General features: G+C 42.8%; 1 protein-coding gene across 1 annotated transcript; it reads left to right on the forward strand.

Annotated features, from left to right (window-relative positions):
• The first annotated feature begins 1,810 nt into the window (after positions 1 to 1,810).
• On the forward strand, positions 1,811 to 16,786 carry LOC121615069 (amyloid beta A4 precursor protein-binding family B member 1-interacting protein-like). The gene is made up of 13 exons (XM_041949236.1): positions 1,811 to 1,947; positions 5,625 to 5,684; positions 7,782 to 7,869; positions 9,197 to 9,384; positions 9,469 to 9,540; positions 9,631 to 9,790; positions 9,922 to 10,043; positions 10,142 to 10,216; positions 10,763 to 10,906; positions 13,718 to 13,828; positions 15,365 to 15,463; positions 15,579 to 15,663; positions 15,784 to 16,786. The coding sequence occupies exons 2-13, from the start codon at positions 5,625 to 5,627 to the stop codon at positions 15,870 to 15,872; spliced, it is 1,293 nt and encodes a 430-aa protein (XP_041805170.1). The 5' UTR covers positions 1,811 to 1,947; the 3' UTR covers positions 15,873 to 16,786.
• The last annotated feature ends 237 nt before the right edge of the window (positions 16,787 to 17,023 follow it).

A 17,023-nucleotide genomic window follows, 5' to 3' on the forward strand; every position in this document is an offset into this window, starting at 1 on the left:
ATTCCCATTGAAGCTGTGCATGTGGTAGATATTTGGACTATTCTAATGTTATTTTTATTCCCACACTCCAGGTCCAGTGGAATTTCAGAGATTTAGTTTGTAGAGTTTTTTTTTTTTTTTTTACATGTAACTACATTATTCAAATAAAGGCAAATAGTTCTTTCCCTTTAACTTTTTTTTTTTTTTTCATTTTGATGACTGGATCAACCCTGTGGGTTTTTAATAAGCCCTGTCAGAATTAAATTTTCTTCTTTATGTGGCATCAAAGCTTTGATCCCTTCTGTAGCACTGGTTTAGGGTGCAGTGGTAGGACTTAAAAAACACAACTCAGATTGTAAAGTTGGAGCCAAAACTGCCTCTCCTTTAAAATGTAAACTTTATTACAGTTTATTACCACTCTCATTTCCCTTCCCTGACCCCACGTGGCTTTGATTAAAGCTTTAACCCACATTAGAAACACTTAAAACGCTTCCCCCTCTGGTCATTTTGGGTGCCTTTTCAAGACACACACACACATACACGCACGCAAACACACATGCACATATGTGCACTGAACGCAAGCAAGTCAGTACATAAATCCTCCACTTTCTAGCAGTAGTTTGTTATGGATTGTTCAGAAATGCTAATAAACAATCGCCAGATGAATATATTATGTTGGGAACATGGGACTCTAGAAGCGCACACACATGCACATAGCATGTCCCTGAGGCTACAGTGAGACCACACATGATTCTGAGCTTAACTACTGACATCAACTCTGTGCTAAAGAAGAGACAAACTCTCCACAACTAAGACAGTGAGCGCTGCTGTCGTCGCTCTGTGGGACTTCACACCTCTGTTTGCACTATTCATAGTGACGCTGCTGTCATCAGTGTCTTGCTGCTACAACAATTGTATTAAGGCACTAAAAGGACACATCACCCCAGTCTCACTTGAGTTAAGTGTTATTTTAATTTTATGTGAAAAGCTGCTGCTGCTCACACCCAAGCAGACTTTACCCATGTCCCACTTTTACCCTTATTCAATTCGAAATATTGCATTTCTTCATGCTGAACTCCTTCCTTTATTTCTTTATAAAAGTACATCTATTATGCACATTTGGCCCTAGCAAAGCAAAGACAGTAAGTAGCACAAGAACACAAAGAGCATAACATATAAACACATTTTAACATTCACCACAGAGAGGTGTTTCTGCTCTTTAGTCCATCCTCATTGATATGAATGTCGGTATAGCACAATACAACTTATTTTAGTTATACTATAGTTATATTTTAAAATTTAAACTATAACAGATCCTTTTCCTGTATTTTCCAGCTGACTGAGTCCAGTTTCTCTGCCGGGAATGCATATATATTGGAGTAATCTTGTTTCTTTGATCAAACCCTGTAAGTCGTTGCATAGTTATATGCTGCATTACCTCGAGTGACCCACGCATTTAAAGGCACTGGAAACTCATACAGGTGTTTTCAGTTAAGCTGACTGATTAGACCTCGTTAAGGCAAGGATGATTTATGTGTATAGCACCTTCCAAAAACTTGCAAAGGCAATGCAAAGTGTTTCCCATTAGACGTTAAAAAGGCATTCAGACACACTGGATCAGAAAAAAAGTTTTAAGCCTCAGTTAGTGCCTTGCAGGACGTTGACGTCACTAGACTCCCTGTACGTGATCACAAAGGTGTATCACATCCCCCACAGAAGAGTACAAGTGGAAGGCTATGAGAAATGAAGAGGCAAGTGTATTACGGTCAGCATCGCATACGCAACCTAATTAGAAAAGTAAACCTCACTCTGCTTTACCGAGCCGTGAAACCAACTTCCTCGTTTCACAGGAACTTCAGCTGATTCATGTATGTGCGGAGGCAGAGCAGCGTCATGTGTACAAGTGGTTACTTATAGGCTGAGCAGTGAGCGTGTTACAAGCTCCCAGGTGTGAAAGAGACAGAAAAGGTAAGAACTCCGGCAAATTTTATATCATAGTGAATGTTTTTAAAAGACAGTAAAATCAATGAAATACAAACATATTAATGTCACATCTGGGCCTATTGTGTAAAAAAAAAAAACACAGACATAGATATAGATATCTATCCAGCTATCTATCTATTTATATATCTATGTATATGTATATATATATATATATAGATAGATATAGATCTAAATATATATATATCTATAAAAAATAAATAGATGTATATTCTTCCTGCTGTTAGTCTCTTGAAGAGTTAAATACTTGTGCAGCCACATCAGCTTTGTTTAGACAAACACATGTCCTCTCAGAGCAGCCAGTGGATGGTTGTGCAACTAATTAGAAAATAGTAAGAAGCTCTCAACCACAAGAAAAGAGAAAACATGTTGGTTTATTGTCAGCAGGCAATGCTCTCTGATTTCCTTCATGCATATAAGTCTTGTATTCAGGCTTTGGCTCGTCAGCTTCTCAGGCCGCCCGTCTGTCTGCTGACGGCTCCTCGCTCTGTTGATGTGTGAGACCACAGTGGGAGACGGCAGCAGCAGGCTGACATGCATGATGAGAGCATGGAATTCATAAACAAGTGTGGTTTTTTAATGGATGCTTTGATGAGCGCATGCCCCAGACTGCAAATACAGTGTCCCTGACACACACCAGTAATTAATATTAATGGTAGATGCACCTATACAGGTGTTTTATACGAGAAAGAAGTTACGGGAACAGAAGTAAGGATTGACTTCCACATATGTGAGGTAGAAGACCTCAGGGGCCACAAAGGTGAAGATCCAAAAATTTCACTTTCATATGGAAACAATACTTAGTTCACGACCGTCCTCTCCGCTCTTCCCCTTCAAGCTCGCTACCGTTTAATGGACGGTCTGTTTACCCTTCAGCATAAACACAGAACGAGCCTGAGCAGCACAGGCAGGATTGTATACTGTATGTCCCTCTGTTTGTGTATATGCACATTATGCTGCGTGTGTGTGTGTATACATATACGTGTGTGTGTGAAGAAGAACAAGTGGTAGAGAGAGCGGTAAAGAGCAGAACAGAGGCTCCATATTTATGTACGTCTCAAACAGCACATTTGAGTTGCTGCGTACTGGACAGAATATGTGCTTTGTACACCCAGAGCTGCAGCTTCAATGTATAAAATACATCAACGTAAAGTAAAACAAAGCCAAGCAGACGTCTGCCGTGCTCACCACATATTTAGACTCACCCTGATTTTTCTTGCATGGTGTTTACAGCTCTGTCACACGGTGACCCAAAAAAAAAGGTGCAAAAAGAAAAGACGATCACAGTTGTAGTTGAGAAATTGACTTATAAGATTAAGAATGACAAAATAAGATGAAAAGCACTGTATGTTACTTTGGAAGGGGTTGCTCAAGGTGACGGACCCACAGAGAATCATCACCTGACTCTAAAGTTGCCCTCAGCTCTGCAGAGCATTTTAGCCTCTTTCAGCTCGTTGTTTTGGGTTCACTCTGTTTTTCAGCAGAAAAATCTGCGATAGACCTACTGTACTCTACCTGCTCGGCACCGAAACAGCAGACAGGCACAGTAAGCAACTAGCTAGTGAACAAAGTGGAGCATAAGGGCCAGATCTTTCCACCAGGAGTTGGTGGAGACCAAAACAGAGCTGAAAGCAGAGATACACATCCAACCTGTATGTTGGATGTGTATTGTAAATGGTTTGGTGTATCAACTTAAAAGTTGTTGTGTTCACAGCTGGTTTCTGTGTAGGGAAAGAAATCACACATTTAAAGCTGCTATAATCAAATGACTTGGTGGAGACCAAAACAGAGCTAAGAGGAGACTGAATATTGGACTTGCATTGGCCAGAAGCACAACTCCATGAATGCTAACGTTGTCACGTCTGCCAGATGTGTTACCAAATGCCTGTTTGCTAACGTGTTCGCCATATCCAGTCAAAATGTCAGAAAATGTCTGCGTTGTTTTTATAGGCTGCGGTCAAAAAAAAAAATCTGTCAATGCAGGTTTAACAAGAAAACAGGAGATGAAGACCGAAACACATGTACAACTGACTGCTTGAGTACAGATTTAGTTGTGTTTGGGCTCACAGGGGGTTGGAGCATTTCCCAGCATCCACTTAGCAAAAGGCAAACTGAAAACTGAGATGTGTGAAGTGAAACGTGGTTAATGAATTTCAGAATTAAGCTTAGAAACAAAACACAACAACTTAATGAGATACAGAAACGAAAGAAAACAAAGCGTGTTTAACACAGAATGCGATTAAATGAAATCTAATCAACGCCGGGGGTGAGAAGTTGTTTGCACGTGGAGAAACAGACACAGTCAGCATGAATTCAAACATTTGTCAAACCTATATCGCCATGGTTACAGTCAGGTTATGACTAGTGGGACCATGCATACATACCTTGTCCATGCTACTACATGAAGTGATGAGCTAACATGCAGACAAGGAGACAAACCTGCTGCAGCAGCAACTTGTTTCGTCCGTCTTTACGTACAGTTTCTATTCACGCTGCTGTGGCTTTACAGCACATTAACATTCATTGTTAATGATAACCGCACATTGCAACGGTCTCAAAGAGTTGGCAAGATGCAGACAGCTCATTCTTCAGTTTGATTCTTAAGCCGCTCCACATGGGAGATGTATTTTTGACCCTAAAGCTGGCAAAGTGCCGCCTCCATATGGACAAAACCAGACCAGAGATCAACACAGTTTTGCCTGATAAAAATCTTTGATCTCAAAGAAGCTCTTTTTTTCAGAAAATTCAGTTATTGATGCAAAGAATGTGACGTACTTCGCCTTGAACTGTCACCCATAATACACAGATTATTGAGTGGATTAAGGTCGTGACACTTGCAGGACACATTTCAAATTGTGCTGATTGTGTCTTTGAGCTTTAGTTAAGAAGTATTAAAGTAATATTGATTGATATTTGAAGGGAGCCATCACACTGCTTGCCATCACCTCCCATGGTGCCTTTCAGCAAAATGAGACAAAATTTAAAAAAAAATCAGTTTCGAGTTGTGTGCACTGTGAATTGAACGTGGACCCAAGTGATGCGGAGGAGGTTTTACATCACTTCCAGTCAGGTATGTTTGCTACCTTCACCTGTGAGAGAGTGAGGTGAGCATCGCTCTGTAGTCTCCAAACACATCACTCCACAGTTTACTGAGGATGAGGTTCATGTGTTTGCGGGCTGGCGATAAAAACAGCTTGTGTGATTCACCTCCAGAACAACACTGAAACCACTTTAACCTGTCACACACGCCGCCTTGTAGCTGTGTAGTCATGGCAGCGACACTGCTCATGACTCGGAGCGTATTCCAAAGTAGAGATTGTATTTCTGTTTTTTTTCTGACCTGTGATGAAGCTCTCTTTGTGCATTGTTTATCTGTTTAATAGCATTGACAGACAGATCCAAACTGTGTATATGAGCATGCATGTGTCCAAGAGTGTTTGTGTCTCTATGCCACAAAAATGTCTGGTGGAGGCCTCATGCAGCCTTTTCAATAGAGTTATTTTCCAACTTTTCCGCTTGCTGCCTGTCAAACTATTCATGAGCTGGTGCTCATAGAGACTGAATTCAAAGTGAACTGAAATTGTGTGAGTGTTTCAGTTCCTGATGCTACTGCTGCTAAACGTGTTGTGTTCTACCATCCACAGATGGACAACATAGATGACGTGTTCACTCACCTGCTCGGAGAGATCGACCATCTCTCTCAGGTGAGTTGGAGAGCAGTGCTGTGAGCTAAATGCTAATGGAAACAGCACGACATGCTGACAATGACAGTGCTAACGTGCTGATGTTTACCAGATTCACTATCAGAGTTCACCTTGTTAGCATGCTAACATTGGCTAATTCTTACTGCACATGAAGCAGAGCTGAGGCTGATGGGAATGTTATTTGTTTTGTAGGTATTTAATCATAAAGCATTTGAAAGATTAAAATTTTGACCTGATGATGGCGCTATGAAAAATAAAGGGATCACCAAGATAGCTATGATTAATCCTAATGGACTCATGAGTGTCTGTTAGACTGTTTTTAAGAAATTTCACCCACAACCAAAACTGCTGACGATCTGCTGGCGGTAGAGGAGAACATGTAAACTGTACACAGACAGGCCAGGTTTGAACCCAGAACCAGTTCTAACCGCTGTACCGCCGTGCCATCCCGAACCGTGAACGCCTGTAACAAATTTCATGCCAATCCATCTGACAGTTGTTGAAATATTTCAGTCTGCACCACAATAGTGGGAAAAAACCACCATCTGCGTCCTCAGAGCTAATGTGGCTAAAAATACACTGAGCAACATATCCCATTATGGATCAGTGAGTTTCATCTGGAACTGTGAGCAACAGGGTGATATCAAATATCTTCGGTCGCATTCTTTCTGAAAACACGACCAGATGATCCGACACTCTTACGCCCTCGCTGAATGTTCCCATCAGTGCTTTGAAATAGGAACAGGTTACAATAAGCGAATCAGACGAATCACTTGATGTTTACCTCACTAATCTGAACATTATCTGATTACACATGGTGGGCCTTTGTTTTGAAACCCAGCATCAGACAGAAAAATGCACGGCCACGCTGAACTGTGAAGTCATCGCATCTGGACCGGACCGCGGCGGCCGCTGCAGAGTCCCTTAAGCACACATAAGCTGCTCATCATACGACTGCGGCCCGCCAAGAACAACATTACACACTCCTAACTGATGCAACCTCAGCCTGAGGCCCGCTTCGATACTGTCCATTTCGAATTTCTCCGTGTAAGCTACACAAGTGCAGCCCAGAGAGTGGGATCGAATCAGGCATACCAGAAGAAGGCCCTGGATGTCACTTTGGCACACCTCTCAGCAGGAAAGCATTTTGATTAAAACAATGATCCTCTGAGTCTGACAAACAAAAGGATTTAAAGTAATTCCACTTATTGCCCTGATTGGGTCCATTCTCTGCCTTGGAGCCAGACGACAAAAAGGAGTGTTTTTCATCACTGACTTACGAGGGTCGGAGGTGTCATTTAAGCGGCGGCGGCATGACGACATGTGTTTTCAGACTCGACGTTGGGATTGAACTGCACGCCGGCAGGCATCATTTTGTGTATAGGCTGGCAGTCTGCCCAGCTTGTTTACAGAATATAATTGAGCCTGTGTTAATGATTAAAATATTGCAGTTTGAACATCAGCCCCTCTCTCTGTGTTATTCACATTCTTTTACAGCGACACAGATTAACCAGAGTCTAAATGTTTACAGCTTGTTCCAACAAAGACAGAGAGACTGTAACATCACAGTTTTGACAAATCAGTTTTTCTTAATGAACTGACACACGATTTACGGCCCACGCATACAGTAAGCCGAGTGCAATGTGTTCTCTATTATTGTTGCAGCTCGAAAACAGAGCGTGATTAAGTGCGGGGAAACAAAGTCACTGATAAATAACAGGCTCGTGTAACATAATTAGACAAGAGTTCAGAGCAGCAGCAGTTAAAGGACACATGTGGCCCACTTTGATTTTTGGGGCTGCTCCTTGATTACAAACTGCAGCTTCTGTCAAAGACGTGACCTGTGTGCACAATGTATTCTAAAATATCAAATGAAATCATATTTGATTTTTCAGAGAGAAGAGAGAGCTCCTGTTCACTGTATATTTGTAATGAACCTGCAAAAGGACCCTTCTCTCTTCTCTCGCCTATGGACATTTCCTCCTTTTGCAGCCTTTATAGTCACAGCATCCAGCTGGCACCTCTGGGTGTGGGCTCAGTGGGACTCCTGTGGTGTGACGTGTTGTTAACTGACCACATCGCTTTGCTTTGCTGCAGAGTTTAACGCCTGCGGCGGACACGGCGGACGTGGTGCTCCCCTCACAGAGAGAGAGCACCTTCTCCATCGGCTTCACGGACCTGAACGGTGAGTGCTCGTTCAGCTGATGGTGCTCCCATCAAAACTTTCCAGATGCTCCAGCGAGGGTCACACCGACCTGAAATGCAAGTGGGGGAGACGCGAGGCAGCTTTTCAAGAGATAAGCTTTGTGTCGGAAGGGGGAGGGAAACTGTTTTTTTCTTGCGCCAGAAGGTCATGGCGACCTCTAAACCAGGTGGAGATAATCAGTTTGGGGCATGAAAACACCAAATTCTTTGGCATAAATAAGGATTACAAGATTAGATAAATAAATAAATGAAATTATGAGTGCAAACAACTGCAAAGTTGTGTTGAAGGAATAGTTTGGCCTGTTGGGAAATACACTTATTCTTTTTCTTGCCAACAGTGAGGTGAGGACATCGACTGGAGTCTGTTTGTTAAATATGAAGCTACACCCAACAGAGGGTTGGTATGCTACCTTAGCTTAGCATAAAGACTGGAAACAGGGGGAAACAGCTAGCCTGTCTCCAAGGGTCTTCTCAGCAAGGCAACCAGCAGAGACTGCAGGAAGTCGCTGAGCCCGACCAAGAAACAGTCCGGGACATGCCCCTTGTAAAGCCACGACATGTCGCTTATTTTACTTTGGTTTTTATACATGTTAAACAAGATTTATAAGAGCTACATGATGTGTATAGTTTGTGAGCTTTAGAGGTGCTGGTGGGCAGATGTGGTTACATTCAGACAGAGCAGGGCTCGCTATTTCCTGTTTATAGTCATAAGCTGAGCTAATGTAATCACAAGTTCAGTCCCGCTATTTGAAATGAAGAGCTGACTAAATGTCAAGCTAAACATTCACTTAATTGATCAGATTATGTTGGTTAGGAACCTCCTCGGCCGGCCAGCATGCTGCAAGCACCAAACACAAAGGCAAAGCTTGAGCTATTGTTCCAGTTTTTTTTTTTTTTCCTTAAAATGTTATTTAATGTCATTTTGCAAACAAATAGATGTGCTGGCTTTGTCTGGCAACAATGAAAGTCTGTTTTAAATTTAGGTTTTCTTCTTCAGACATGTCCTCTGTGAGTGCTGTCTTTGTATTGACAGGGGCAGCATTTTTTCAATCTTATTTTTCAAGCGAAGCTTCAGCGAGAGCTTCCCAGAACAGCCGCAGATCCGTTGGCCACGGAGCAGCTTCATTACAGAAACTGGCAGTCAAAGGTCTTTCTCGCTGGTAGCTCAGCAGTGCTAATGAGGCAGCAGTGAGTGCAGCTGTTTCGTTCCAGCTGAAGTGCCAGTCCAGGGATCGAACCACGCCGTGACCTTTATGAGGGCGCTTCTCTAACCTTCAGGCTACAACTGCACCCTAATCTCCTTCCAGAGTCTCTTAATGAACTGGAGGACAACGACCTGGATGCACTGGTGGCTGACCTCAGATCAAAATCGACCCAGAACCAGAGCAGTGGCACAGAAAATCAAACTGCGCCATCAGCCGTGACTCAGGAGCCGGGGCCAGCGCAGATTCCTCCACCGCCAAATGCTGTTGAATCCTCTGGAGTGCTGCAGACGGTAATATAAAACCTGTCAGTGATCATAAAAACTAAATTACAATTTCAGTACAAAATGACTGTTGTGCTCATTTTATGCTCTCAGTGCAAATCCCAGACAAAGGCCGACAAAATCAAACTGGCTCTTGAGAAGCTGAAAGAAGCCAAAGTGAGGAAGGTAAAATCAGATGCAGTTTTTTTTTTTTTTGGTGTCTGTCTTCACCATGCAGCTCCACAATCACATTAATGCGCCTGCTGCCTCCACTAGTTAATAGTAAAGGTGCTGATGAGCGACGGCAGCTCCAAGACGCTGATGGTGGACGAGAGACAGACGGTCCGAGAGGTTTTGGACAACCTGTTTGAGAAGACGCACTGTGACTGCAGCATCGGCTGGAGCCTGTGCGAGACAAACCCCGAGCTGCAGATTGGTGAGACGAGCAAGCACACGCGCCGCACGTGTCCTCCAATCAGATGCTTTCAAGCACATATAGCACGTGACCTCCTCCACAGAGGCAGGAGACACTGTTACACGCACTCTCCTGGTTCCTCATCTTTTCAGAAAGAGCCTTCGAGGACCACGAGCATTTAGTGGAGCCTCTGTCTGTGTGGACTCGCCACAGCGAAAACAAAATCTATTTTGTGCTAAGACCTCAGAAGTACGTGATGTTCACAGACCCTCAGGTGAGTGTGAGCGAGAGACTGTGCATGCATTCTCTGTTTGCCAGAGTTTGAGTACATGGTTTGTCACTGAATCGAGCTGTGCTTTCCTCACCCGAAAGCTATTTTACATGTGGAAGAAGAAGACGGCGTCTTGTAACATGATTAACGAGCAAGCCAAACAACTCTTACTCAAGGTCAGTGACCGCACCACACTCACACCTGGACATATTAATGGAAACACCTGTCAAGTTGCTGTGTGCCATTACACAAACTGGAAATGATCCAAATGTATCAAAAACTTTTTAACTTCCTACAAAAATGTTTTTAACTTTTGCCTTTTTGGTCCCCAGTGCCCAAAATGTTATGTCACTTAATCTGATCATTGACCCATAATGTTCTCTACCTCCCTCCTAATCGCAGTTAAAGCTCCATCTGCTGGCTTGGGCACAGATCTTGCACTTGCACCAGTATTCTTGACTCAGTCGTCCTGGCCTGTCTTAATACTGCGTGTCAAAGCAGAGGGCTCCAGACATTTTTCTGACATTAACATCAAATACAGTCACAGAAGAAGTCTCATTTGATCAAATACATACAGGGTTAAACCCTGCAGTCACAAACTGTCCTGAAGCTCCACCTGATACCTGTGAATGTGACTCTTTAGGATGTTCTGTTGTATAATTCAGCATCCTGGATGTATTTCAGCCTGTTTTGGATGTGATGTTTGTCCTCCGACCCTGCAGGAAAACTTTGGAGGGTCTGCTCTGATCGTTCCTGATCTTGAGGGCTCACTGTACCTGAAAGAAGATGGAAAAAAGGTTTGGAAACCTCGCTACTTCGTGCTCAGGGCCTCCGGCATCTACTATGTACCCAAAGGAAAGACAAAGGTTTGGCTGATAAATACGTTTTTGAACAGTGAAAACATTCTGCAGCACATTTCATTGTAGGAGCAAGTATATCTGTGGTGTCCGTTGACACCAATTAACTGTTGTTAGAGACAATAGGTAGCTGAGAGATCACATTTAGCAACCTGTGTGGGTGAAACCGCCTCCCACACACTCGCCTGGACAAGATCTGCTGGGCTGTCTTCATGGCAGTGAAACTGGTGCTATTCCCCTCTGAGCCCGTGGTGGCATGTTATCAATATCGTCTCTAGACAACTACCTCTGAAGTAGATGATGTCATTACCGAACGCTGCGCGCTGCGAGCAGCCAGCCACAACACGGCTGACTCTGTGGCGGTCGGCTACGAATACTCAATAACGAACCATAGCTGTGCCAAACTACAGCTAAACTAGCCGACCGCCAGCTCAGAGGGGAATAGCACCAGCATATCATAACAAAATATTGGAATATGAACGAGTTTCGCCGCAGATTATGCGTTATATAGAGGCTGCGCATGGATGCCCAGAGTACTCGCATTATACGGATATACGTGCCGCTCCTCTGGGGCTAATTTCTTCAAAACGACTCCAAATGCCACCAAAGTTGTCTGGGTTAGTAAATGAGCGTATTTAATGCTACAAATAAGGTCCAGGTTGTAAAAAACGAAAGTTATCCTTTAAAGCCTGGATTTTAATGCCCACGCCAACAGTTGAACTCATTAGCATGGAGGTATTTAGCTAGCCTAAGAATGCTAAAGGGTGAATAATTAAGACTTTTCATTTGGTTAACTGATGTGATGGTAATCTTTAGAAAAGCTAAGAGAGGTGCGCACATTTACACAAACTATATAGAAATACAATGTTTTAATTAAGCTCATAAACACACTTCAGTAATTCATATTCCACTAGACTGTAGAGAATATGGCTAAGCCACAACTGCATGAATTGTGCACAGTAAATAAGCAGTCGGTTAGCTTAGGTTAGCATAAAGATTGGAAAAAGTGAGAAACAGCTAAGCTGGCACGTATAACATGCTATATTTGTTTATTTCATTCAAAGAAAACCCCACAAAGTGTCAAAATAGCAAGCTAGCTGTTTCTCCTGCTTAACTCAACTAACAAGAGAAACAGTCCCACGCAAAAACACAAAGAAAAGCAGAAAAGCACACCTTTTTAAAAAAAACTAAGAAATATAAAGTGTTAAATAATAAGCTTCAAAGGTATTCTTATGTCAGGCTAGCTGATTCCCCCTGTTTCCAGTCTTTGTGCTAAGCTAACAGCTGTTGACTCCAGCTCCACATTGGACTGGCCAACAAAAGAGTGGTATCAATCTGCACATGTAACTCACGGCAGGAAAACAAATTATCTTGTTTCCCAAAAGTGTCTCCTATTGCTTGAAAGATGCTTCTGTGCGCGTCTACACATTTGCACTGATGATAAATGGCGTCAAGTTTTTCATTAAGCTCTTGTTGAGGAGACAATTGACAGAAAAAAATGGATGAGGCAAGTATGGCAGCATTTCTTAAACAAAGAGACACTTTTTCTCCCCAGTGAGAATCTATGATGTCAAGCGTAGCGAAGGCAGAAAGGCAAGAGAAACAGGCGTAGAAATGAAGATGGACAGTGTGAATCGAGGCCTCGCCGCCGTTAAAGAGAAACATGTCATTGTGTCACCGAGACGGAGCAGAAAAACACCGCCCATGCAGGCTCACTCCAAAAAAAATCATCCAAGAGGGAGAAATGGATGGAGGAGAAACTGTGCGAGGCAGATGTGCAAATCGCAAACATAAGAGAGCTGCAGGAATCATCTGAGGCCGAAGACAGATGGATGAAGCAGGGGGAGATCTGGAAAGGATAGCACACTAGGCTGGGAAAGAGAAATGGCCACAATCAGACAGGAACAAAGCTCAACTGATGTCCTACAGCGGCCTGGACTCGACCCACCTGTACTGTAACCACAGAACAACAAGACTTACACAGACACAAAGGCTGCTGTCAGATAAGGTTTGACCAAGGGAGAATAATGGAGCTGTGATGGAGGGAGGGTTGGAGAAAAGGTAAGACGTGGAGGAAGACAAGTTGGCAGCAGTACAAAATGAAGTCAGGAACAGAACCCGAAAGAAAAAAGAGAAAAGTCCAAACAACAGCCCTCCTCTGTGTGTCACATCCACTTCCAGGAAGCTTCGCTCTGCAGTTTCCAGCTAACAACAGCATCTTTGTCAGTGCGCTTTAATGTGTGAACGTGATGTGTTTCTGCTTCAAATCAAAAATGGAAGGAATGTCGAAATACTTTAGAGAGAAAAACAACATCTTTTCTCCAGCGTGGAGCTTCATTGTTGACGTTCTTTGAATCTAAAGTAGACACAAATGGCCTCACATTGAATTGTTTTTGCTGAAGTGTCTTCATTTTTAATACCTTAAGTTCATTAACATTGAGAAAATGTATTTCTTCTATACAGCACGCTAAAAAACAACCAGAACTTCAAGACGAAGTAATAAACAGCTGACATTTAGACTGCTCTAATTTATGCTTCCTCTTAAATAACACTGTAAAACTGCTCTGGACTGCTGATGTTTTTTACCATTAAAAGTCAGTGAAAATTGATTACCATGTGGTGATTACCAGATGTTTTACACATAAACAAATTAGTCCAGTATGTGAATTATTCTTCTAGTCCTGTCAAGCATCAAAGAGCTCTACTGTGCACAGCACATTTGCAGGATAACCTGAGACTTGGTATCATCGGACCTGAGTTAGTCTGAACTTGTACGAAGCAATGATTACGTCTTTGCTTTTTTCCCCCTCTGTCCTGCAGTCTACAACTGATCTCGCCTGCTTTGTCCGTTTTGAAAAAGTCAACATCTACAGCACCACTAACTACAAACAGAAATACAGAGCTCCCACCAACTTCTGCTTCGTGCTGAAGGTAAGCCGTGACAGAGCACATCTCTGTAATGTCCCCGCTGAGTGCATGTTTCTATGGATTGTTAAACCGATTTTCCCCATTTATGAATCTGCTTCACTTGGAACAACAGAATCAATGTAAATATTGCAACATTAGCTCCTGTGTCACTGGAAAAACATGGTGTGACGAGAGGAGAGAAAAATGATCGCAGGTTAATGTCAGAAACAATGAAACATCTGAATTAGCCAAAAAAAGATTGTGATTGTAGACAGTTACTGAAAGAAGATTTTTTTTTCTGACAAACAGTCGTCCACAGTCCACAGCGCTGTCAGAGGTGTCTCAGTTCACATGTGTGTTTAAATAAAGCTGTTCTGGGCTCTTGAGGCCCCGTCCACCATACCTGATGGTCAACACAGAGGCTGCAGCCTTCTGGTGCCATTTCATCAAGCGACACATCTGAATGTAGGCCCGAGTCTGAGCGGAACAGAGAGCGGAACGACATGTAGGCTGCTGCTGATGCTGCCGCTGGTGTGTGTGTGCTTTTATTCCATATGAAGGACATGTCTTATCTAGGGGAAATTGAGCTGACAGACTCATATACCTTGCAAGGCTCCACAATGCTCTCAAAAGCTAATAACTAGTATTGCCGTTGTAAAAAGTCCCAAACACAAAAACGACACCCAGCACTATCAAATTACACAAAATCCACGGAGTGCACGGTGCTACGTTTGTTTCCATCCAACGTGAGCGCAGACTGAACATGACGAGAGCTGGACTCTACAGAAACACACTGCAGCAGATCACGTTGTCAGCAGACCCACAAAGTGTTAGTAATGTTGCTGACGATGACGGCTAAGTCATGTTGTGGGGAAGTGAGATGAGTGAAGGGAAACCTCAGCTGGTTCTGACCTGTGAATGCAAACGTGTATTTTTGACAGTCTGTCAGCCTGTCAAATAAATATAGCTATAAATATAGGTTTTTCAATTTTTTGCTGATTTGTTTTTAATTAAATTTAATGAGTCAAGAGACAGTCACGTTCATGGTGAAAAACACAGTTTTGGTGCTGTTTTAGCAGTTCTGTCAGTGTTATTTGTGCCACATGGTCCACGGTGCAGTAGCTGCTTGGTATGGGCTGCCCCCTGCTGGCTGTGTTGTGTACTACAAATACATGAACTGAGTTATAGCTCGGTAGATATACAGCATCTGTGTCAACTTTATACATGGAGTTTAGTGTACTTGTCAGGGGGAGTACCACTCAATATATGCATATGTGGGTCTGAAAGAACTTTGTCAGGATTCTGAGGAATTGACGCCAATTATGTCATAGTGATGTCATTCGGGTTATCTCAGCTTGAGCTTCGGAAACTACCCATTTATAATGGAGAGCCTGATTTACAAACTGGGGCTGTGGAGTTTGAAAGACGTGGGCATGTACCAGGGAGGCAGGGTCTACCAGATAACCCTACTGAGTTGCATTATGGGTAGTGTAGGATGCAGTGGTTCTGGAGGGACTAAAGGTTCCTTTAACGTTCTCCCCACCTGAACTCTTTTCCCAGCATCCCTGCATCCAGAAAGAGTCGCACTACATCAAGTTCCTGTGCTGTGACGATGAACACACACTGTCCCTTTGGGCCAACTCCATCAGAATAGCCAAGGTCAGACTCGACGCGGTAACACAAATCACTTTGACATACACAGTCGAAGCAGAGATCTAATCACAGTTCAGCTTCACATCGTGAATTTCACAGGTGTGTGTGTGTGTGTGTTTAGTATGGGACTGCCCTGTATAAGAACTACCAGGATGCAATGAAGAGAGCCTCCAGTGTGCAAACTCTCCGCTGTAACACACACAACAGTAAGTCTACTCATGAGAACAGGGTCTGTATATAGGAAAAGAAGTGGTCCTAAACTTTGACTTCTAAGTGAATTTTTGGTAGAAAAATGAAAGTAAAAACATTTACTTTACTCTTTACAGACCTACCCACCAATTGTGTTGAAGACTATCCACACCAGCCACCACCCGACTTCATCCCTCCTCCTCCTCCTGGACACGCACAAGCCTGAGCCACATTCTCTGCATCAGGTTTCACTTAAGCCACACTAGACTTTTGCCAGTTGAGCTTCCACTTCGCACACGTCCGGACAAATGTGTGACCTGGAGCCAATGATGTGGTGCCCAAGTAATGCACACATGTAGCAGAGGTATACCGGTGATGCACAAGATCATTTTAGAGGCTTTTATCTATTTTCAGATGTCTAATATTTCTTTGCAAATAGCTGCAACTTTCAAATTTTTACACCTGTTCCAACAGCCTTACAACACACACGCACACACACACACACACACACACACACACATCTGTTCACTGTTTCAATGAGCTGTTTATTACAAAAAGACTGTACATAAATTTCAATGAACACATCATATGTACAAACTGAGAGGAGAAGACAAATATTGGATTCTGTTCCCATGAACATTTAAGTTACTGAACCCCCCCCTCCCACTTTATCATTAAGAAAACACACATCAAAGAAAGGCGCCTTGACCTGTGATGCCCTGAAATGCTAGACGTTACGTGGTAAACATTACAAAGTTCTGCACGTCAGTGGTTGTCACATGATTTCTCTATGAAAAAAGTATAAATTAATCCTTTACATACAAACTGCTAGCAAACCTTCCTCAGCAGTCTCCGACACAAAGACATGTTGAATGCAAAGCTAGAAATACATTAGGTAGAAAAAGTTGTTTTCTCACAAAAAAAATGACCTCATGATGGAAAAAATACAATCAAGAATGGGATGTAGTGGCAAATCATTCACTGTAATGACGTTCAGATACTTTCATGCACAGAGGCTGGATGAAACATCGCGAGTCGCCGTCTTTTTGAGTCTGTGTGGAGGGCTGAAAACGTCGGATCGCGTTGCCCTCATAACATCAGGAAGTCTGTATCCATTTCAAAATAAAAGCTCATGTTCAATGCCCGTTACTCCCAAAGTACATACGATTATGTGTGTTTATGAGGCTTGTTACAAACACGGATGCTGAGATAAACAATTATATTTGTTTCACTGGCACCAACAATCAATTTGTAAGAGCAGGCATCTTATTTTGTAAAAGTAGCAGAGGTCGGCGCTGTTTAAGACCTCGGGATTGCAATTCATTCCTTCACTGCAGCTAGCAGGTGTCATTCATATGTAGCACAGACTTGTATCTG

The sequence above is a fragment of the Chelmon rostratus genome, chromosome 12, assembly GCF_017976325.1.
Source record: "Chelmon rostratus isolate fCheRos1 chromosome 12, fCheRos1.pri, whole genome shotgun sequence".
In the NCBI taxonomy this organism is placed as follows: domain Eukaryota; kingdom Metazoa; phylum Chordata; class Actinopteri; order Chaetodontiformes; family Chaetodontidae; genus Chelmon; species Chelmon rostratus.

Excerpts from the sequence above, each read along its gene's own strand:
- LOC121615069 (XM_041949236.1), top strand. The coding sequence starts at position 5,625 with ATGGACAACATAGATGACGTGTTCACTCACCTGCTCGGAGAGATCGAC. Across the intron at positions 10,217-10,762 it reads CCAAACAACTCTTACTCAAG|GAAAACTTTGGAGGGTCTGC; the intron begins GTCAGTGACCGC and ends CCGACCCTGCAG. Across the intron at positions 15,464-15,578 it reads ACTCCATCAGAATAGCCAAG|TATGGGACTGCCCTGTATAA; the intron begins GTCAGACTCGAC and ends GTGTGTGTTTAG.